This window comes from Anas acuta, chromosome 3 (genome assembly GCF_963932015.1).
Source record: "Anas acuta chromosome 3, bAnaAcu1.1, whole genome shotgun sequence".
Taxonomy (NCBI): domain Eukaryota; kingdom Metazoa; phylum Chordata; class Aves; order Anseriformes; family Anatidae; genus Anas; species Anas acuta.
Genome location: NC_088981.1, coordinates 62,120,423 through 62,143,936, shown reverse-complemented (window position 1 = coordinate 62,143,936; position 23,514 = coordinate 62,120,423). Strand labels below are relative to the sequence as shown.

General features: G+C 40.4%; 1 protein-coding gene and 1 long non-coding RNA gene across 12 annotated transcripts in view; one reads left to right on the top strand and one right to left on the bottom strand.

Annotated features, from left to right (window-relative positions):
- Positions 1 to 11,727, bottom strand: part of PTPRK (protein tyrosine phosphatase receptor type K) — a 418,597-nt gene extending 406,870 nt beyond the window's left edge. For all 11 annotated transcript variants that reach the window (XM_068677477.1, XM_068677480.1, XM_068677479.1 and 8 more), the window contains exon 1: positions 11,467 to 11,727. In XM_068677477.1, coding sequence (XP_068533578.1) covers positions 11,467 to 11,578 — 112 coding nt within the window. In that variant the 5' untranslated portion in view covers positions 11,579 to 11,727. The remainder of the gene's footprint in view (positions 1 to 11,466) is intronic.
- A 246-nt stretch (positions 11,728 to 11,973) lies between these two features.
- LOC137854268 (uncharacterized) lies at positions 11,974 to 21,245 on the top strand. The gene is made up of 3 exons (XR_011095051.1): positions 11,974 to 12,562; positions 12,686 to 13,821; positions 16,083 to 21,245. It is a non-coding gene; the product is annotated as an uncharacterized lncRNA (long non-coding RNA).
- Positions 21,246 to 23,514: the final 2,269 nt, after the last annotated feature.

The following is a 23,514-nucleotide window of genomic DNA, read 5'->3' as shown; positions in this document are numbered from 1 at the left end:
GAGTTGAACATTTGAAGTATAAACTAAAACAAAAAACGTGGGTAAGTGAACTGGAGGGAACAACGGCCACCCCCCAAAAAAAGCTGTTTAGTACAGCTACTTCAGTGTGTTTAAAACAACCTATAAACTGAGCCTGGTAGCTAACTGCTGCTGCAGAGGCAGAGGATACACACTCAGCGAAGAACTCCCTCACCCCAGAAAGGACTGCAGACCTGGAAGCACCTCATGCCTGAAACATGACTCAGACAGAGCTGTTAGCTTGCCCTGTAGTACTTAACCAAATCAGCATACAGGGATTTCAAAGCAACATTTCAAGGCAAACAAAATAAAAAGTACTAAGACAATAATGCACCACCTAAGAATGCAACACGTTCCCACTTATGCAAGACATATCAAAGAATGAAAACTAACTTTATCAAAGAAAAAAACATAAGCTAAACAGCTTGGCTATTAATAGTATCTGAACTCAGCAACTGCTAATATAATTATTTTAAAAATATTAATATTAAAAAAATAATAATTTGACAACTTTTCACTGCCAGGTTTCAGCCAACTCACAGCCAGAAAAGTCATCTACATTTTACACCCATCCATTTAGTCTGTGTTTACCAGGGAAATTATGTTCCCTTTCATTACTCAGCTTTGTTTCAACTGATTCAGAAATGCAACATAACACACTAAAGGTTTCGCCCTTACCTGGAAATTGGTTGTCCTTATTTTACACTTATTTATATATGCAAGTACATTATAGATTTATATATGTAAGCATGGAAATTAAGGCTTTTCTTGGGAGTGGGAGTTGTTAATAATTTCTTGTAGTATTTGAAAGACAAGGTACCAAGGAAAAGAAAGGCCAACCCCACAAAGATTTACAAATGCAAGAAACTTAATATAAATAGACCTTTTGCACTAAACAAGACCACACACACCCAGCATTCATATGCTGAAGAGCTGGCAAGCTTGAGGAATTAGTTTGCAATTTTTAGTACTTTCATAAACTAGGTTAGGATGGATTACTAGAAAAAACTAACTACAAAAGGAAAATTTGTCTGGCTTCTCTGAATTGAATAAGGAAAGGACTGGAAAGAGCACTTTATGACATTTCTGTTGTGAGAAAAGTCTTTTAATGAAAATTTTCTAGCCTGAAACACTGAATGCAACAAAACACTTTCATGAACAGAGAGATACAACTAAGCAGTGAAAAGAAGGAACATATACTAACATGCTGAAAAACCTAATGATATTTATACTCATTAGCTATTCTAGAGTAAAGAATCACAAATACCTCGCCTCCCTTCAATTATATCATGAAACAAAACAAAACAAAAAAATTGCCATTAAAGTCTTCCAGAAAAAAAAATAAGTAAGGAAACCCAAGAAGATTAAAAAAAAGAACTATAACAAAAGCGAGTAGAAGCTCTCAAGAGAATCTACCCCTTTTTTCAGAAGCATGGGGAAAAGATTATGCAATGATTAGGTGCTTTCTTTTTGCCTTTTTTTTATTATTATTTTTTTTAAACCAACACCATTACCTCCTCTGTAAAAGATTATATGAAAAACAGAGAAAATTTAATATACCATTGTCTTGATCTGCTTACTCATAGTCTACTTAAAACCTACACAACATTCAGATTTCAGCATACTTATCTAAGAGACACCAGAAATCTCATATACAATCATAAAAAGCATGTCGTCAAAGGAATCAGAAGTTGAACAAAACTTGAAACTACCTTCAGTATTGTGGATTAGTAGGTGTTAGTAAATTGTCCTCTCAAAGCATTTTAAGTATGGCAGTCAGCACTGAAAACTTATCTCTGCTTTGAACCCTTCCAAATTTCTTCAGCGTTCCCTTGTTTGATAACTGATTTACATTTACAAAGAACGGGCAAATGGAATAACACTAGGAGAACCAAACAACTGACATTCCCCATTTTGATCTTACTCCAGCCTAACACCACAGAGATGATACAGATACAATGAAGTGATCAAAGATCAAATTGAAGCATTTTTCTAATAGCTACAGGTCAAGTCTCAACTAGGTCTTATAATTTTTTCACTGTAGTTAAGTTAAAATAAGCTATACTAAAATTTCAGTGTTTCAATATATTTTTTAGTTATTGCTTAAATCCTTTATTGATTTAAATTAGCAACAGGTATCCTAAATCACGCTATAGGATTCACAAATAAAAGCAAGTTGTATTTAGAAATAACTAAAGGAAAAGAAGATTTAAAGAAGTCAGTTACCACTCAAAACTTTTGCTTTGACCTGTTCTGAAAAAAACTACAACCATGTTTGTTCTTTATGACTTTTTTTTTCCTTCTGGTTAATATTCATCAGTCACTTTCATTGGTACAGAACAAGTGTTTGGACACAAAAGAAAGAATATAACTCCACCTCAATATAAATATAATAACCAGTGTGTAATAATTAGAATGAACATGCTAGAATTTAATTGCAGCAGAACTTGGTTTTGAAGTATACAACAGTGCCTCATAACTCAGCAGAATTAAGTTCCTGACATGCTAGTTGAAAAATGGCTCCTTTTGCTACCCAATTAATATATGTAATCACATCTTTTTAGTAAATGGTAGCAGAAGTAAATGACATTCTGGCAAACTGAAGAGTGCAATCTTTCACACACTCGCTAACAAAAATAACCTCACATTATTCATAGTATGGAGCACAGAATTCAATCTTTTCATGGCACCAATCCTTGAGAAATTAATTTCTCAAAATCTTTTTCGAAGTTTCTCGAATCTTTTACTGAAGCATATACAAAGTGCAGCACTGTAAACAGCAACCAACACCAAAGACGCACAATCTTCCTAGAGAGAAGAAATGCCCAACAAGTCTATGCACAGTACCTTCTGACTTAAAGCAAGTTTCTACATGTTAAAGTTAATGCATGTTGCTGGAAAAACACTGATTTTTTTTTTCCCCAGATAATCAGATTTCTGGACCAAATCTCTTTCAGGCCTCATCTACACTTGGTTTGCTGTTGTTCTGGCTTTTTGTTTGTTTGTTTTTTGCATGTCTACCATTAAGTAATGTTGGGGGAACACACATACCTATTACCAAGTATAGCTACACCATCAAAAAAATCCTGATGTAGTCCTAGTTTTAAACCTACAGGAAAATAAATCTGCTCTAATGGCTTATTCAGTTCGAAATCACTGCTTGACAGCAGTACAAGGTCACCCTATTGTTGTAAAGCCGGCTGTCATTTTGGGGAGGCCCTCCTTCCTTTTGGTAGTGGCCAGCATTTATCTTTTCTGTACAAGGAAACTCAGATGTTTGTCAGCCAGAGACTACTGTATCATTTACCTATCGTGTTATTACCTTATAGTAGTTCTCAGTGCTATATGTTCATGCTACATAGTTACCCCAGAATATAGTTACATATTAAAGATGTTTCAACAAATAGAGTGACTCAAATTCCTTGCCATTCACCCAGCGCTTTAAGGACACATTACCCCTGTCGAGGCTCAATTCTATGACCATTTTGTACACCAACAGAAATTACACTGATCAACAACTTGGCAGAACTTTTTACCTGCAGTCCTTCAAATAAAACACTACAGCTCTGCGCCACTAGCTCATTGTTTTCAAATTACATAATATATTAGATCCAATATTTTTCAACTGTTTAAAATAAGAAAGTGCAAATATTGTCAGGCAAAGATTTGGATGTGACAGCAATCACAAAACAGACTTGATTAGATCAAATAAATGGTTCCAAACTGAAATGCATGTAGAGATTTGTTAATAAAAACTGCAACTTAAGTGGAAATCAAAGTTCAGAAACAGAAAGCAAATCTAAAAACTTAAGTATCGATCAGTGAATTTGAAACAACAGAAGTTTTACTCCATTACTCTGTACTTTTGAACAAACAAATGAAGCTCATTTACAGAGAAATATATAAGATACAAAAATCAACTAAAAGAAGCTCCTTAAATGTGGATATATTCTTCAAAATTGACAACTGTAAGACTATTTCCACAATTTACATGGCTATTGAGCAGCTTAACATTCAGAAGCCAAAAACAGATTAAAAATACTTTCAGGTGCAACCAACACCAGCTTTTAAAGTTTGAGGTTACATGTACATGTAGTTTCAAAAGTAAATAAATAAATAAAATCACCACAAACAGCTATTATTTTGTCATAGTGAATGTTTTGGGGGTTGAGGGAGTTGTTTTACTTGTTGCTTTTTTGCTTTTAAAACACAGCATTGAGTTCACAAAATACTCATACCTTCCTGTTCGGGAAAATATTTCAGTACGTTTTTTATCAGTTTTTATATTTATATATTGTATAAATATAAATTGTATATGTATATATTGTATACATTGTATTACTTCCAGAAATACAAACATAACTTTCAATTACATAGCTTCCTGGTAAATGCAGACTCTAAGTGACTCCAAACTACTTGGTAAGCACAGACTATATATAGGTGACTTCAGACTAGGTATTTTGCATTGCTTTAAACTAGGGAGTTTAAAGTCACTTATAGTCAATGCTCATCCGTAAGCAGCACAAGGTAATGTCTTTGGGGTTTTTCAGCCTGGAGAAGAGAAGGTTCTGGGGAGGCCTTGCAGCAACCTTCCAGTGCCTAAAGGGGGCCTACAGGAAAGCTGGGGAAGGACTCTGTCATGGGGTGTAGTGATAGGACAAGGAGTAATGGCTTTAAAGTAAAAGAGGGTAGGCTTAGATTACATATAAGGAAGAAATTCTTTACTCAGGAGGGTGGTGAAGCCCTGGAACAGGTTGCTCAGAGAAGCTGTGGATGCCCCATCCTTGGAGGTGTTCAAGGCCAGGCTGGATGATGCCTTGGGCAACCTAGTCTGGTGGGAGGTTTCCCTGCCCATGGCAGAGGGGTTGGAACTGGATGGTCTTTAAGGTCCCTTCCAACCCAAACCATTCTGTGATCCTGCTGCCATTCTGCAATAAGCTCAAAGTTCCTGTTAATGTCACCTACCACTCTTCTACCAGCTCCCCTCAGCCTGCAGAAACCATGGGTATTTTTCCTCTTCCAGCCTCATGCATGTGTGTAATGGGCATTCCCACTTAAACACCCCAAACTACTCACAGCCCCATGCAGCCAGAAGCAGCTAGGAAGGGCAGTCACTGTGCGTTGCTGTGGCAGCAGGCCACTCACCAGAGCCCACACAGGAGAAGGGAAGGACAGATCACACAGGGAAGAAGGCAAGACTGTGGAACAGGGCTTTAAACTGGTTTCTGCTGCACCCTAAATTGGATCTCATAACATCATCTAATTGTAGCCCAGTATTTAGATGTTTTCTTCTGTAAGTCTTATACACCATCTACACTAGGCTTGCCACCGCACCCGCTCTGTTACATGCCATTAATTAGCCACTTCTTGCTTACACATTTATATAATAAATGACATCTATCTATTACAATGAGAGAGCATATTTAAGCCCAGTTTATTCAAAGATGCATGTCAGGGAAGGAAACATGAATACCACATCATCTGTGCATGCAGTCAGCCAGACAGCAGCCCCAAATGCCTTCACCCAGCCTAACTCTTGCAGCCTGACAGGGAGCGCCACAGCAGCCTCGTGCCCTTGGCCTCCTCCTTCCTCTTGCTTGGGTGAACGAAGTGCTGGGCAGAAAGCACAGCCCAGTGCCAACCTTCTGAAGACAGCACAGGTTCAACTCACCCCAGCCACACTGCCACTGCAGCTAGCTGTCAAACTGAACCGTCCCTACCACTGCCCCTCATCCTCCCATACACCAGATTTATGAGGTGCCACATCTTCAAGACTGCTAAACTCACCGATCAAAAGGATACTAATCCCAAATTCCATCTTTCATCCAAGAAGCTTCACATAGAGCTAAATTAACTCACTCACAGGCCGCATGGTGGCCAGATCCTGCACAAAGACCTAAGAGCCATTCTAAAGATGGAAATGCCCCTCTCTGTGGCAGCAGTAACTTAAATTGGCTTAATGGGATCATCAGATTGTAAATGAAGCTCCAAATCCCACTGCACACTTCGGGGAGCAGCACTACAAAGGCATCTTTCCATTACAATAATAAACTATGACATATGGGATCCTATTAGCACATGAAAACATGAGCCTTGTCCTGACTAACTAGGTTATCAGGAGTAAAGTAATAGTTTTGGAGTCTTCCTATTACACTTTCAATGAGATCCGAGTTGAAAAAGGAAGAGTAGGGATTTCCCCAAAATGTATGCTAATGTGAAGCAAAGCTGACACTTGGGAATGTATCCAGCTCCTGAGGAGCGAGATGACTGAAAGGTCTTCCAGCTAAGGAGGTCATACAGAGACATCATAAGACTCCAGAGCATGAAGTGCCACTGTTCCATATCTCTGCTTTTTAATCCAAATATTGCCAACACTTCCACATAAGAGGATAAAGTCTCTTTAGCTCACTTGTATCAACAGCATTTCAGAAGGATACAAACCATAGTGGCAAGCATTAAGCAGGTTAACTCTCCCAAACACCAACAAGAGGCCAAGGGGTCTTCAAGAGCCTTGTTTAGGAGTTCTTTCCCCGCAAAAAAAAAGGGTTGGTTAAGGTCCTTCCCCCTCCCAGGAGCTCCTGCTGACACTGACACAGACTCTCATTTAACCACACAATCTCAGCTCTTCAGTAATGAACCAGACAATTGCATAGAAGTGTCAGCTCGCAACCAGGAATGGTCCAAATGGCCAAAAAAATAAAAAATAAAAAAAATAAATAAAATGCTAGGAATTATTATGATATGGGTAAGAACAGAAATCATTACTAAGGACTATATAAATCCATCAGGCAGCTGTGTCTTGGACACTCTAAGCAATGCAGTAGAACTTAGAACTGGAAAAGAAAGAGAAAGCTGGTAAAGGATGAAAAAAAAAATGAAGTAGAATGGTACAGTTAAAACTGGACTTTTCAGACTACAAAATGAATAGTTGAGAGAGTTTGTAAAACTACAAAATCCTGTGTGGCATGAAGAAGGTAAATTGGGAGCCGTTATTAACCATTTCTTTCAATACAAGATGGGAAGATATTAAATAAAACTAGTAAGTTAAAAAAAAAGAAAAAAAAAAAAAAGAAAGAAAAAAAAGACCATAGCTTTTTCCATAAAACATGTAGATTCCTTTCCACTCTGTGATGTGAACACTAAAACTGATACAGGCTGAAGATGTTATTAGGCACAATTGTGGTTACAAGAAACCACTTAATGACATTAAATACCAACACATTGTCTCTGCGGTCACAGTATCCATCCAAAATCACTCACCTTGCCCATATCACTCTCGCAAGTGCCTGCCATCAGGCTGGAAGCTGGGCTAGGTGGACCTCTGCCTGAACCCGTGTAGGTTTCTTCACCCTTCACCTCACCTCATTCTTGAATTATCTTAAGTAGATCTTAAGTAAGGGCAAGACAGCTACTTGGTTTAAGATGTACTGTTTACATTAACTTATCAAGGCCTACAATAATTTCTCAGGCAAAATGGACGAAGCGGGACTTCTTAGGTCTGTGTCTTCTGGGTGATTTCAACCCCACTTTCACAAGGTCCATTTTGAAAATGAATACAGGTATTATAATTGAACACGTTATAATTGAACACACAGGTGTTCTCTACAAGTGATCTCTACCACAGAAGAGAGATGAACGCATAAAGGAAAGTAAAACATTTGGGAAGGAGGGGGTGGAAGTGATAAAATAAGTTTGCTTTTAATTCCACTCATCATCCATATAATTTGTCAATACATTTTAACAGCTTGGTGGAAAAAAAGCTACTGAGAAGTCTCTTATACATACACGCCTACCTGCAAAAGTGTGTCCTGTATATCATATGCTAATTGCTTCAGTCATTTTATTCTTGAACATGGATACAACTTTTGTCATTCTGACAGCAAAAGGTTAATTCAATTACTTAAAAGGATTTAAAAGCATTTTCAAAACATGCTTAATTTCTTCTACGTGATTACATATATATAAAAAATAGATGTACTTTGGTATATTGGTGTATTTCTCTGTATATAAACGTATCAAACTACAAAATCCTTATAAAAAAAAAAAAAGTAATATTTCCTGCTTCATAATATCAAATTTCTGAGTTACTTATATTCTGTCTTTGGGAGAGAGAATGTCTATTTTATCAATGAAAAAAAGATTAAACCAGAAATATTTACTCTTGCCTGTTCATTTGTGATACCATAACTACTTTGCCTGAGAAAGTCTAAGGAATAACTACTCTCATAAAGGGCTTGAACTTATAAAACATACATACCTCCTTTTTATGCTTAATTATCCCTATACTGTGAAATACCACACAGTTAAATAACTCCAGGTAGGCTGACTCACTTCTAGAATTTTTATCTTTGCATCTTTCACTTAATATTTAAAAAAAAAAAAAAAAACAAAACAAAAAACTTTCACAGATACTGTCTGAGGCAGTGCAAAGTATATTTCTATCAGCTAGCTGTCAAGCCGGCAGCATTTACCAAAAAAATGTTTTTTTTTCCAAAATTTAAAAACACGCAAATTGCTAAAAATAGTATTAACAAAAAATGTATAAGCTTAAAATTATCAAGTTGTGAAAACAAGCAGAACTTGTTCTTTATCGAACTGTAGGAGTTACAGATGAAAGGAGGTGCTATATAAGGAATAGCCAGACTTCAACAAAGTACGTGCTGCCAAAACATTTTGGCCTAGATTCTGACAGGCACGCACCCAAGTTGAAGGGTCAGGGAAAGAAGCAGTGTAAAGAAACAATGTACAGAGACCAGAAAAATATGACACTGTGGATTATGGTTGGGTTTTGCGGGGGGTGGGCAGAGAGGAGCTGCTTGCTTTTTGCTTTTGAAACCTGTGGGAAAAGACAGCATTTCAACTGTGTGCAAAGGGGGCGGAGATAACACACAAGTACAATTTTTAAGACAGCAACAAATTACAAGATGCATCTTGTTCCTTTTCCTAGCTTGCTTCTGTTCCTCCTCTCGCCTTCTCATTTGCTTTCACGGAGCAGCTAACAACCGGCACACACATGCTCTTGAGCATGGCCAACTTTCAAGAAGCCTGAATTCTGGCATTCAATTAGACACCTAACAAACACATCCAAATTTACATGGGGAGTTCTGGCTCTAGCCAACATCCACTGTTCCGAGTGTGGTGCAAAGCATCATAAAAAATGAAATAAAAAACTAATTAAAGCAAGACAGACAGATTTGTGAAAGGTCCAGACTGAACTAATATCCTCATTAATAAGCAAGAAAAAATAACAATGTTTTAAATTGTTACAATGCCAACAGTAAGAATACTAATAGAAAGGAAGCTGAAAATGAGTTAGGTTACATTTAACACTGAAACCCACACGCTCTTATATTAAGGTGGAGAGGACGGAAAGACAGTCAAATGAAGATGCCTGAAAAACAGTACTCCTGTTAAAAACAGAAAATTGCTATGAGGAACACAAATGCTCCTATATGCTGGCTATATAGATTGTATACCAGAGCGAGGCCCTCACTGGAACTGACATACAAACCCCAACCATGTGTCCTGCATCCACTAACAGAGTGATGAAGTCTAATCAACAGGGAGAGGAAAAAAATAAAAAAGTGCTTCAGGGACCAATTTAGTAACAAAACCAAAGTCTGTAGCAATTATTAAATTCAGAGCCTTCAAACCAAGATCATAAGCAAGTGTTCAGTAAGGCATCACTCTACATGTGTTTACTGAATGTATTTAGTAAGTGTCCAGTCATCATACCTTACCTAAACTGAGCACAGTGGAAGCATCAACTACCGACAAATCCATTTCTCCAAACCTTCGAGAAAGTCCAGTCAAGCCTGTAATTAATAAGCCTCTGACCAGCACAACACATCAGTATTTTTGATGTTTAGTAATAGGAACTGCAGTCTGTAGCTGCTGACATGCTGCACAAAAAAAAAATGAATCTCATGTTTCCTAGATACAATTGTTCAACTCTTTGACAAGCTTCACCTACTCTGGTCAGAACGATCCTGAACATTCCTCTCAGCTTACTTAATACACACCCCAAGGTATGAACCTGACTTTCTGTACTTTCAACTCCAAGAAGGGCTAGAGTTTATGCTTCTCAGCATAAAATACCATGGACAATGTGAGTTATCAGAACTTCCCACTCTTCTTCCACCAGTGAACAAAAACTTGTATTAGCCTGACAAGTTACAGAAAGCAAAATCACTGGTCTGATTTCAGTGTGGTTTTGAATGAAGAGATGTCAACGCTTCAGAACCTTTTATTTTAGCTACTCCTAAACTGTGCCAACATCATATATGGTACGCATCCCTTCCCCTGGTAAAAGCCTTGTAGGTGCTTACGTAATTGTACGGTTCTGATACGCAGACACCGAATTACAGGCACCAAAGTCAGCCACACAGGAGGGATGTAATCTGTTCAGAGCAGCCCAATTTACCTTATTGCTTCAGCACATTTCTTAATTGACAGTGACACATCTCAAACTTCTCAATTAAAAATTAATTTATAGGATCAGGGGGAAAAAAAACAGCCTCCAAACTATGCATCAGCCCTTATGAAAACCCTTATGAAAACTGCTCTTCCAAGTCTCACGAGCCTAGATACTTTTATTAGTGGCGGTTCTCGAGCTCAAGCTTTCCTATCGATATTAAAGAGATGCACACGCTTGTCCGACTGATGCGCCCGGCACAGCAGCGAGTACTGTTAACAAAAAAAGATCAAGAACAGAGACGGGAAAGCGCCTGAAGTCTACTTCGGGCTGCTCCACGCCACGCTGGAGCGACACAAGCCCACGCTACAGCCCCACGGGGACCGACGCCGGGCTCCGGCCACCGGCAGCGGCGGGGGGCTCCGGGGCAGGGCGCCCCGTGCCCCCTGCTCCCCCTGGGGGCTCTGCCCCGGGGTCCCCCCCGTTCCCAGCGGCCCAACCCCGGGGCCGCAGCCCCACCTTTCCCAGCCCAGTGCCCCGGGCTTTCATCCCGCAGACCCGAGGGGAGGAAGGGGCGAGAAACTCGCGGCTTTCAAACAAAACGGACGCCGCCCCGCACGCCGCCTTCCCTCCCAACGCGGTTCTCTTATTTTTTATTATTGTCCTTTTTTTAAAAAATCCCCTTTTAGGAAAGGGGGCGCCCCGCGGGGAAGCGCCGGGAAAAGTTTCGGCGGGGGAAGGGGGCGGCGGCAGCTCCGGCCCCGCCGCCACCTGGGAGGCTGCCGCGGCGGGAGGAGGAGGAGAAGGAAGGGAGGAAGGTCGGACGGCGACTTTACAAGGCGCCCGATCCCCGATCCCTCCACGCTGCACCCCACAGGGCGGCGGGGGGAGAAATACGGGGATGTACGGGGACGGGGGCATCCTCCGCAGCTCCACCGCCGTCGGGAGCCGCGACCCGGCGCCGAGCCTCCCGCGGCCCCCGGCCCCTTCCTTTCCCCAGGGCACCCTCACCTGGGCGCCGAGCGGCGACTCACCTGCGGAGAGCTGGGCCCGGGCCGCCCCGGGCAGCGCTGGTGAGCAGCCGGCCAGCAGCAGGGCGAGCGCCGCCAGCAGCGGCAGCAGAGCGGCGCCGGCCCCCCTGCCCATGCCGACTTGCCGAGAAGTTTCCCAAAGCGGCCGGGGCTGCCCCGGCCCGCGGCGGGCGGGCGGGCGGAGCCGGCCCGGCCTCCCCCCGGCCTCCCCCCGGCCTCGCCGCTCGGGAAAGCCCCGCGCCGAGGGGCGCCCGCTGGCCCCGGGGCCGCCCGCTCGGGGCAGCGTCTGCGGCGCGACGGGCGCAGCGACGGCGGCAGCGCCGGCTCGGCTCCGGCTCCGGCTCCGGAGTTACTTTGCCGCTGGGCGAGCGGGGAGGGAGGGAGGAGCCGAGCGCGCACGGCCAGCCCCCGCTCCCCGGCACTTGGCAGGGGGAACGTGGGACTCCGGCCCCGCAGCCCCGGAGCGGGCGGAGCGGCGCCCGGCAGCGCCTCCTGCTGCAGGCGCGGGGGGCAGCAGCGGCTCGGCACGGCTCGGAGCGGAGCGGAGCGGCTCCGCTTTCCTCGGCACGGCTCGGATCGGGCACCGCCGCCGGAGAAGGAGGAGGAGGAGGAGGAGGAGGCGAGGGGAGGAAGGCCGGCGCCGGGTCGTCCCGGGCGCGGCGTGCGGGGTCCTGCAGCCCCCGCTCGGCTTTGCTCGCTGCTCCTGCCTCTAAAAACGCCTCAGAGCGCGTAGCGTTATTGCTGTGCATCGAGCAGACTGGCTCTGTCTTCCAGCCGGGATTTTTGTTATTTTTATGTTTTTTTCCCCCCTCCCCTCTCTTTGGCAACACTCGCCTGGCTCGTCGTGCCAGTAAAGTCTCGTTGATCGGAAGTGAAATTGTAATTAACAGCACCGCCATTTGCGCTGTTATATCCACGTGTAGCGAAAAGCTGACCTTCCCGGCAGGTCTACGCGCAGATAGACGACTCCGGCACCCGCGTGCGGTGAAGCAGGATCTCCCCGCCACATCCAGACTCGGGGGCCGCGATGCCACAAAGGCCCCGCTCCGTGTCTCACAGCTATGCAACTCGCTCACCCAGAAAGCATTTGGAATAACAGGTAAAGGCGCCAGGGTTGGATTTTTTCTTTGAAAGAGTATGAGTTCCTCCAAAAATTTTAAACCTATTTTTAATGAGTTTTTCTCTCTCTCTTTTTTTTTTTTTTTTTGTTTCTCTTGCACAGCAGCCGGTAATTAGAGGTGCTATGTAATGCTCGCAACAGAACCCGAGACCACTGGAAACTTGCAGGTTTTATTGCAAACTGGAAATTCAATCCAGGTTCATCAAAGGTTTGCTGTGATTCCAAATCCTTTCCAGCCATTGTGTGGCAACTGATAGGTTTTGACTCAAAACCTTGCAAACCTTCATGTTTTCACAGCAGGGGAAAGAAAAAAAAAAAATAATAATTAAAAAAAGTGAAACGCAGCAGTTTGAAGTACATGGTAGCTTGTATAACAAAGCACACCCCAAACAAACAAACAAACAAACAAAAACTCTTCCACCTCTCCACCTCTACAGCTGGAAACCTCTGTACTTCATTTGGGTGGAGTGGCCAAAAACTTGCATGCTTACTGTAAAATACAAAATTATATGCTTTAGTGAACACTGGCTCTTTGTTTAAACCTAGGATGGGAATTTCATGAGGCAGATCTCGTGACAGCCAGTGTTTCAGGAAGGATGGTCCACGTGCTGGTTGCAAGTAAACACGGGAAATTCTTCTGAGCAAGGTGAAGGAAAAGCAGTGTGCTGGCCCTGCTTCCCATGCATTAGGCTGCATCATGGTTGCTGTGGAAATTTTTAAGGAAAACAAATTCCTTGTGCGTGGTGGGGGAGTACATGTGTATCTGGTGTTGTCCTGTTGTGTGTGTGTGTGTCTGATGGGATTAGCTCCAGCTGGGAGCCATGCAGCTAACACTGTAAAAGATGAATGCCAGCCAGACAACTCATGGGTAGCTGCGGAGGTCAGGGGAAGAGGAGGACCAACACGGCCTCCCCATAACCTTGCAGCAGGTTACCCCGGTGACCAGTACTGCCGATAGCTGTATCCATACTGTTGGCAAGGCCGTGCAGTACCAGCTCTCTGCTCCCTTGTTCGGGCCTGTGGCAAAGGGTTGTGCTGAAGCATGCTCCCCCTGTGCTTTATCCACATAGTTTCCTTATCTGCCAGCAGGAGTCCCCTGGGATTTCAACCTTTTCCGCTGCTCACGTTCCTATTAAAAGACAACAAAGAGGATTTTGATTGCTATTCTTTCCTTGAGTAGAGAGTTCAAGCTTGAGAGGTATGGGTGAGATGTGCACGTGACCCCACTCCTCTTCCAGGTACGTATCTGCTGAGATATTATGCACAGTTCTGCTCTATGTGCCTTCTAATGTACTTGGCACCCTGACAAATACTTTAACTTACATATCAGGTTAGACATCATTTTTATCTTATATGACATGAGTGGATTTATTTTTGTTCCAGCTTTTACATTTTTAGAGCACTAAATGTTTCACTGTTTTTTGCATTTTCAATTAAGATCAAAGCATACATATATTATTTCTTGAACGACATTTAGAAACTGTCCAAGGTAACGCCTTATATGCCAAATGTAACAGCAAAAAGACACAAAGGGCTCATAGAAATGCCTTTCCCTTCATCTCAAGGAATATTTGGAAATTAAGGAAAGTATGGTCTTTATCCTGACAATTATGATCTCTAAATAAAATGCCAAATAAATCGGTGTCAAGTTTAAGCAAGTTTGATTCTGAAACTCTGCTAGATGCCTCCACCTTCTTTGCATTCCCTGTTAAAAGTTTCCATTATACTTTTGGATGGTGCTAAGCCCGTCATAACATAGTTTTTTAACACCGGCTGTCATCTAATTTGGTTCCTAATGACTGACAACTGTCTAGCATAATACACCATCTCACAGTAAAACATCATAAATTATCGATAATCCAATACTATATGACAGAATTTCTATCTGACATGGTATTTTCCCATGATATTTGCATGGTGTGTAAAATATTAAAATACATATTCCTAACCAGCAAAAATATTTCCCCTTCTCTACCCCTCCCCCTTTTTTTCCCCATGAACTGTTAAATGTTCTAGAGTGTGAGGGGCTTTTGAGACATTTAAATGAAATTTATCTAGCCAAGTGATCAGATAGTCAAGGATGCTCATTATCCTGCTGCTCCCACCCAACTTTCCAGCCCTCTGCACTTTCACTTCCTTTGTGAAAATCTGCCTGCTTATTCTGTGAGCCCTAACAAGAATCAAGGCCTCATGAAAATCTGGCTCTTCAAGGTTGGAAATCCTTGAGAAAATTGAGTATTGTATCGACCCAAGTTTTTTTTTATGTTATCCAATAATACCCGCAGCAGGGTCTTCATTGTGTTTCCACTTCTGAAAAAATTATCTCAGTAAGATGTACAGCAAATTTCAATTAAATGTATTATTTTACTGCCTGGTACTCACCGAGGCTTTTTTAGAGCATACTAATTCCACGGAGAGCCAGCAGCCGATACCCTTGTCATAACAAACCATCACTGGAGAGAAGGAAACGATGCTGAGTGTCTTACTGATGCCTTTGAACAGTCTCCTGTCACACAGCTGCTTTTTCGATGCAAATGTGGAGCAGGTAGAGGGTCTAAAAAGGCTGGGGATTGCTTCACTGCTGCGTATTGCATGTGCACAGATGGAGTAAGATAATAGCTTGTTCAGGGAGCACCACATGTTCATCTAGCTACCTGTGGTTTATGGTGGGAACAAGGCATGCAACAAGGGAATTGTCCTGTGACTCTCTGTCCCCAGGGGTACTTCTGCATCTCTTGCATGCATTCTCCATCTTCCTATCTGCAGATTTAGTGACAGGTTCGTGTCATTATAAGAGAGCTCTGTGGCATTTTCTGTCCCAAACCTCCTGTTCTTACTTGACCATCATTCTCAGCAATATTCACCTTTTGGGCTAGAATTTTCCATTCTTTATCCAAAGACTGAATATTACTTTGCTCTGCTTGTCATTTCTGTGGTTTCGATAAAAATGGCCTGTGATTTTTTTTTTTTTTTTGAAAAGAGTAAATTCCCTATTATTGACCAAATTCTGTCTTATTTTTCCTTCGAGCAGACAAAATAGTTGACAACTGAAATATAGCATGGGAATAGCCTTCAAGAAGGAGTGAAGCATGGCCTTGTTTTGAAATAAATTGTTTTACTGAATTCCATCCCTTCAAAATTACATTGTACAATGCCTTTCTTATGTCAGAGTGCAACCCAGAAAGAAACTGGCATCTGAGTTTGCCTAAACATCAAAGGCACTGTTCTGCAAGTGTTTCTGTTCGAGTAGAGTCAAGTCCTGTAAGATGCTAGTCCATTAATGCAAGGGCCATTGGGAACTCGTCTTTGGGAAGCTTCTAGAAGGTGAAGCACAGTGTATCAAACAGTGATTATGAATGCATTAAGCTCCTTAGAACTGTTTACTTTCAAATAAGCTCTTGCAGCACGTTTTGTGTATGTACAGGTTTAAGCAAATGCTTCTTCCCACATTACCTAGAAGTCTTTTACTACTCTTCTAACCCCATGCCTTTCCTCGCAGCTTCATGATGGTATTCCTCATCAGAACCATAGGGGGAAAACTTCATTTTGTGTCATTGGGGAAGATGCCAACAAGACTTAGGAAACTTCTGAGGACTTGCAGAGGTACATTGCATTTCTGCACTGATTAGTCAATTATTTTTAGATTAGCATACCTGTACCTGCTGCTTGCAATCGTTTGAAAGCATGTAGAGCTTTAAAGTCCACAACATTAAAGCTTAGCTTGAACTCAGCTGAAGGCGTTCCTTCAGCTTTTGGAACAACTCCAAAAGGGCACTCGGTATGCCTTTCAAGGATTCATAAGAACTTGGGAGAAAAATGGACAGATGGCCTTAGGGCATGTGTTGCCACTGAAGTACAAAAGACAAGGAGATCCAACAGTAAAGAACAGTTGAGTTGTATGAGGTCTTGCAGGTGTTAATCTGATGCAGTGAGAACTAGAAGCTAACAAAAAAAAAATGAAAGTAAAAGGATAATAAATAGACGACTAGAACGATCATTTTAGCTGAGGCTTTTCAGGCTAAATCATTGGCTGTGATCAGAAGTATAAATTACATAGTATTGCTTCTGTTCCCTTATTAGGTAAATCTACATATATTTGTGGCTTAATTAGGTGAAAATGCACATTTAAAATTCAGGGAGTAGAATGCTTGTAAAAAGTTAATGGATGAAAGGAACAAGCTGAAAGTAAAATAAACACCATCTAAAATCATGTTGCAATTTTCATTCAGATTTTATCTGCTCTTACCACGTTGCGATTGGCACAAGCAACATTGCAATATTTTGTACTTTTGTACATAAAGAGAAATGCAGAGCTGAATAATTTCCTCTTGAGAATCTTAAAAGAGCACACACTTTGTGAGAGTTGTCAAGTGGTAGGCCTGGAAACACTTACATCTCTCTTTCATAGGCTCTTTTTTACAAGGTTTAAATGATTGTGAGGTCACAAAGGAGGCACCTCATACAAAACAGACATCAGCAATGCATTTATAAATGTCAAACTCTCACCCCATTACCAACAAAAATTTGAAAACTTCATTTGAACAGTGTGATTCATCTGGGGAGAATAATGCAAGATGGCCATAGCCTCAAGACCTTTCACAATGCTGTTATGTCCAGTTGTGCTGCATCCAGTGATCAGTTTATTAAGGGACCTTGGAGGCAAATTAATTATTTAAGAGTACAATAAATTGTGAATTCAGTCTTCCTTCCCTTAATGGAAGTAGTATTCTTGTGATTACCCTTAGATATTCGATACATTGCTGAACTCTCATCTGAAAGAAGACCTATTTGAGCAAACCTTGAAATTAGACAAATAAAGCTTATAAATCAGAAATTACTTTTAAGTACCTGAGAGTGTTTAACATGTCTGCTGGGATTGGTGGTGACTTTGTTTGGCTTACTCAGTCATAAATGTCCAGTATTGATTACTTCAAAACCTGTTACTGGAAAAAAACAAACAAACAAAAAACACCTAGATTTGGCTTAGAGGAGAGCAATTACTCTCCCTGTAATAATTGTTTTTGTTACAGTAGTGTATTCAAAACTCTTTTATGAAAGCCAAATTTTTACATGTTTCCACTTCTTCTTCTTAATTGGAAATTAACTGCCTGAATTTAAAATGATATAAAGAAAACAACCCTGAGCATAAACAAGCAGCAGTAAGTGACAATATAAATAAATATATATATATATATATATATATATATATATATATCATCCATTCCTCTGGCACACTTATCCATTAAAAAAGAATATATTCAAGTTCTTGCTGTTAACCAAGGGATGGCTATGATTTGAATAAGAAAGCAGCTCAGGAAGCCCAGTATGATTCAAGTCTACTTTCAAAAATGTTAATGATAGCCAGGAATGAAAATTGGAATCTGCAATCAGTCCATACTCAAGGGAACAAGAATATGATTAAAGTAATTTCAAGCCCAGTGCTATACTCACATTTATTTCGCAACCTCACTGACTACCAAGTGAAAGCAAAACTGGGGCCCAGGTATGTATACTTAATACCTGTAGCAATAGTACTTATCAGTGACAGCCCAACTGAAAAGGAGAGGTCATGTCTGGCAGCAGTTTTCTGGCATTAGCTGCAGCAGGGCAGGGAAAGATGCTGAACAAAAGCATAGCCCTCTCTTCTTCAGTCTACCATGTAAATTTGTCTGCTGGGACTGAAATATATGGCCTCTCAAAGAGCAGAGGAATATATATTGAATTCTTTCTTCACCTTGTATGAAACTGAGCAATTTTTAATGCTCTGAAGATACTTTTGCAGAAACGATTGCTAAAAATTCATGGGTGCCATCTTGTCTATAGTTTTAGGCAGATTTTATCCTCAAGGGAAATTAATCAAGTTACATTAATACATACTCAGCAGACTCACAAGTCATAACTGACATCTCATATCATGATTGTTCATGTCATTCCACAAAAGCTTTCTGTATTAGAACAGTCTTTCATAAGACACTACTAAACTTCTCTTCCAAAGTAGAAAGTCTCATCAGATAAATCTCACAATCTCATAAAGACTTTGTCTCTGGGGTCCAACAGCTATTTTCTGGTTTCTCCTAGAATATTGCTGCCTCAGTGCCATGTACTTTAACTCCAAGATTTCAGTGTGACTTTCAGATATCTACCATAAAACCCTGAGTTTCCACTTTTATGTTCCTTCATTTCAGAGCTGAACTGTTCTCTTCAAATTCCCAGTTTTTAAAATAAGCTACTAAAATGGAAAAGGCTACCTACTCCACGAATAGATGTGTATATATCTTACCCAAAGTAGGTTAACTTCTGCCCTAAGAGTTTATTGGCAGTTGAATTACCATACTTTGTCTTTGCAGGATGGCAAGTGACTCACTCTGAATTGCTGTATGTCAGGATGTTGGAGTCATGCGTAAAGTTATTCTTTTCCTTTTTTTTTTTTTTTTTTTAGTTCTAAATTTAAAACATATATTTCTTAAATCCAGTTTAAGTTGTGTAATACCTGAAATATTTCAGGTATTTCTCTAGAATAAGGATTTAGGAAATAAATCAGAAAACTTGGAGGAAGCACCTTTGTGAAAGACAGTGCAGAGGCAAGACACTGTAATAAATTTAATAATAATTTAAATAGTGTCAGGAGAGTGTTGACAAGTAAAAACTTTGCAGAGTGGAATTGGTGGGGTTTACCTGGAAACTTGTTACAGAATTTGTTGTTTCCTGAAAAGAGAGTTCACATAGACATTTGTATTACAAAAATGTTTTACCTGTCACTGTGGTTCATTTTAGTTTAAAAATATATTTCCTCTGGATTCTGAAATTCTTTTCAATTTAATGTCAGGTCCAAGGGAGATGTCAGTACATTTTATGTAGAATAATCTGGCAGCTTTTATAATGAGTTTGGCTGTGTTTTTTTACAAGGGTGACTTTCTATTATCATGCCTATCGCTCACTCAACTGATCTATATTACTGTCCATTTTATCTCAACAATGACAGACTAGGGGACAGGAGAACAGTTCAGAAATACTTATGGAAAATCCAATGCAAGCCTTCACCACTTATGAAAAATATATCATGCTACATTATTATCCTTTTATGTGCTGTAAATATGCCTTCACACATCCTTTGTTTTGCCTACCTTCTTGCAGTTGCCACTTCCCTCAGACAAATCATGGTTCTCAGATTCTCAGCAATATTTTCTTGTGGACTGAAATGTGATTATGGAGCTTCCTTTCATCTACAAGAGGGTAGTTTCTCCATGTTCAATGACTGGATCTATACATCTTATTGTTGTACTCTGCATTATCCCATCCTGTTCCTGGAATGCCATCTCCTCTGGGTAGAGGCATTTTGGATTCAAACAGGAGCCCCGCATTCTTGTAGAGCTGATAGCAGCAATAGTGTTGATATAGTTTGCAAAGAGGTCTTCCCATCTAAGGGTTGGCCATTTTTTACCTTGATCTTGGGACCGTGTAGCTTATCAGCTTATTAGCTTTGTGAATCAAAAACATTCCAGGAGAACTAGGACAGTCTGTAGGACTGCAGCCTGTCTTTCTCGACATTCCAGTCTACTCCTCTCCCCTCTTGTCCATTCATCCTCCAGAGAAGAAAGGCAGAATTCTCTTCTAGGCTCAGACACCTCCAAGAGGTGGTTAAGGATGAATCTGACCCAAAAAGTGTATCATAGTTAACTTCCAGTGATCTTGAAGCTTTCATAGTCAGCAAGATTTTGGTCTCCAAGAAATTCTGAACTATTTTTTAGGTCATTTTCACAAAAATTTGGAAGGTTAGTGTTGCTTTTGGCATCCCAATGAGAAGTTTGTACCTTTTACAGTGCCCACCTGAATTCCAGCACTTAATGACTGTTGACTACATGGTACCACAATAATGACAGTACTAGAGAGATAGCACCACTAAAACAACAATATCATTAAATAATTTTCCCAGAAGAGATTATAGACAGTGATAGAACAAAAGAAGAAAACTATAAATATAAATGATGTTAGTCTTGGAGGAAATCACTGTTCTATTCTGCAGCAAGAAAAAGGTAACAATTAACAGAAACTCTCCAATTCCTACAGATGAAGGGTTAAGAGTCTCATGAACTCTATCTAACTACAGGTTTTATTTGGACAAAATATAGATTCAGAGGAAACCTGTCCTTGCACAGCTGAAATGCCCTTTCCCTGTTTCCTTTCCCACTGGAGTAATTAGCTACGGTAGCAGATCAAAAGAGGTTGCCTGGCGTTTATGATTAGAATTGTTAATTCCATATTGCTAAATATTTCATTTAATAAAGAGTATAGCCTGCTTAAAATCTCACTTCTACATACATTTTTACATTTGATGTTACAAGTAACATCTACAAATTACTGTACCAGAAAGATTAGAGAATATATGTTCCCCCTAGTTTTCAATGCTCTCACATGATGCATTTTATAGCACTTCAGGTCTAGTCATTTTATTGTTTTCTTTATGTAATCAATGAGAGTTCTGTAGAGCAACACTGGCTCTCCACGTGGTATTGTGAATAGTCCCACTGAAATTAGGGCCTCATTCATCATGCCTGATGATAATGGCTTGCCAAATTGGGCCATATCTCATAAATCCCCCTCCCCCTAGCATTTTCTGAGGACATTTTAGAAAGCATTTGTAAGAGAAAAAAAAATAGAACACACATACTGGTAAAAATACAAATTGCCCTTAAATTTGACAATTTTCAAGATTTAGTTTTTAGGTCCGCTAAGAGGGATCATTTTTGGGGTTTCTGTGTAACACAGACCAAACAGTGTCATGCAAGAATGCCACATATTAAGTGACCAAGTTCCAAGGCCTAAAAAGGCATTCAATCTTTACTTTGGAAGAATCTGTCTTTAACCAACACTTTGCCTCATAATGGATTTCAATGACTAGTCAACTTAGTTTTAAAAATGTGTCAAGCTTTAAGTTCCAAAAGTTATTCTTGACAATATCTCTCTAAATTAGTCTTTGCTTTTGCCTACACTAATTATTGTTTTATCTATGTAGTATAGATCTCTGAGGGGGTTGTCAGTAATAAATGATTAAAAATATATTGTTAGCAAGCACTTAATTTTTTTTTACTGTAATTTTTTAATCATAAACTGTCAGGGGTTTGAGTCATGCAGGATTTACAATGAAATATGCATTTCTGATGCCTGGAAAAGATGGGTTATTCTATTGGCTTATACTATTGTAATTCAGCATGTCTTTTGGATCACAAAGTGGAAGTTTACCTATCCAGTCATAAATTATAAGTAATCTCATTAATTTACATCATGTTAACACACGAAGAGTTTTTTATAGCTACAGTTGCTATAAGGCAGGTAGAGTGCCTAGCAGCATGCACAGATTCCAGAGAGGTTTGTGATCTTCTAATCCTGCTGTGTTCAAAGTTTTAAGGATTGTCTTGAAGCGAATTTTTGATGGATAGCATACAGTGCTTTTCCATCCAACACTGTGAGTCATAGCATTGTGTATTGTACCAGTTTATTCAACTTCCATAGACCATCATATCCCACACAGAGAACTGAGTGCTTCTCTATCTTCCCTCTAAGGACAAACTTTCTGATTTTACTTTATATTCTTTACCCTCAGCTTGTGAAGTGGAATAGAGTTCCAATTGTGGAGATGGTGACTTGACTCTTTTTTTTTTTTTTTTTTTTTCTTTTTTTTTTTTTCCCTCCACGTGGAGAAATAAGACTTGATTAATGATGAGTTTCTGTTCACAGTGTTCTTTCTTTTACAAGGCAAAACCTGTTCTCAGAGTGTGTGGAAGATGACAGATTGACAGCCCTGTGAGACTGAAAGCCCTGTGTTTATCCCCAGTATGGATACAACACAACAAGCAAAAATGCAACTTTCCACAAGCTACCCTGCTAGTGTATTTCAGCCCTGATTTACACAGCCAGTGAAACATTCAGAACACTAGGGGTTATTGTAGTTATCCAGGCTATGCAGTCCTTTGTCTTTGCAGAAGCTACCCACCACTGCGACGGCAGTTTCTGTGATGTGGATGTCTGAGAATATGAGCCTTCATTGAACAGTCATCACATGGTAGTGACTTTCATTTAAGAATGATCTGGTCTGAATTTGAATGGCATTTTATAGATGAATGCCTTAATGTCTTGTTTCCAGTCACCCAAACTTTCCAGCTACTCTCAGTGTCCCTTATTTGAAAGGAAAATAGAGGCTATGCTTTACATTTGTTGGACTAGGGAAAGGGATCTTACCTGATGATACATGGGGCCAATTACATTCGTTTCAACGCTTTGGTGCCTCTCTGAAAGTGATGGGGATATGCTTTTATTTATTTATTTTCAAGTCTTCTTGCATGGCTGTGAAATTCAGTGAGTTCAGAGGACAGGTAAGTGGGAGTAGACTGAACACATGACAAGGACTAACATAGTGAGTGAGTGTTTCTTTGCACAGTGATTATTACAAAAGGTTTTCATGGATGCAAATTAGGAAGATTATAGATCATAAAATGTTTTAGTACCATTTTGGGAAGTGTTCCATTGGAAAGGTAGATGAAGAGATATTGTTATTGGCCCATGTCTTGGCGCGTTCCTGTTTCAATGTAGTCAAAATTAAGCTGGCATTCTGTGATGGGGTTACACAATGGCTGGATATAGGGCTGTCTCAGGACAGCAAACACTGGTGTGGGAGACGATGAGATCAAGGCAGGAATGCTCTTGTGATCAAAGAGAAGGCTGGAAAAACATGCAGGGGGAAGATGATCAAAGAAGCTCCTCAAGATCCTTCTTCATATCCTATGCTTGGCATTTACTTTAGTCATACTGCAATACATAGAATGTGACTTTCAGATTGTATGACCATGGTAAATTTTGGTCATGGATTTCCTCAGGCAGATGAAGTGAAATATACTTTATATTTCTTTCTGAAAACAAGGCTGTGTAGAGGCCTG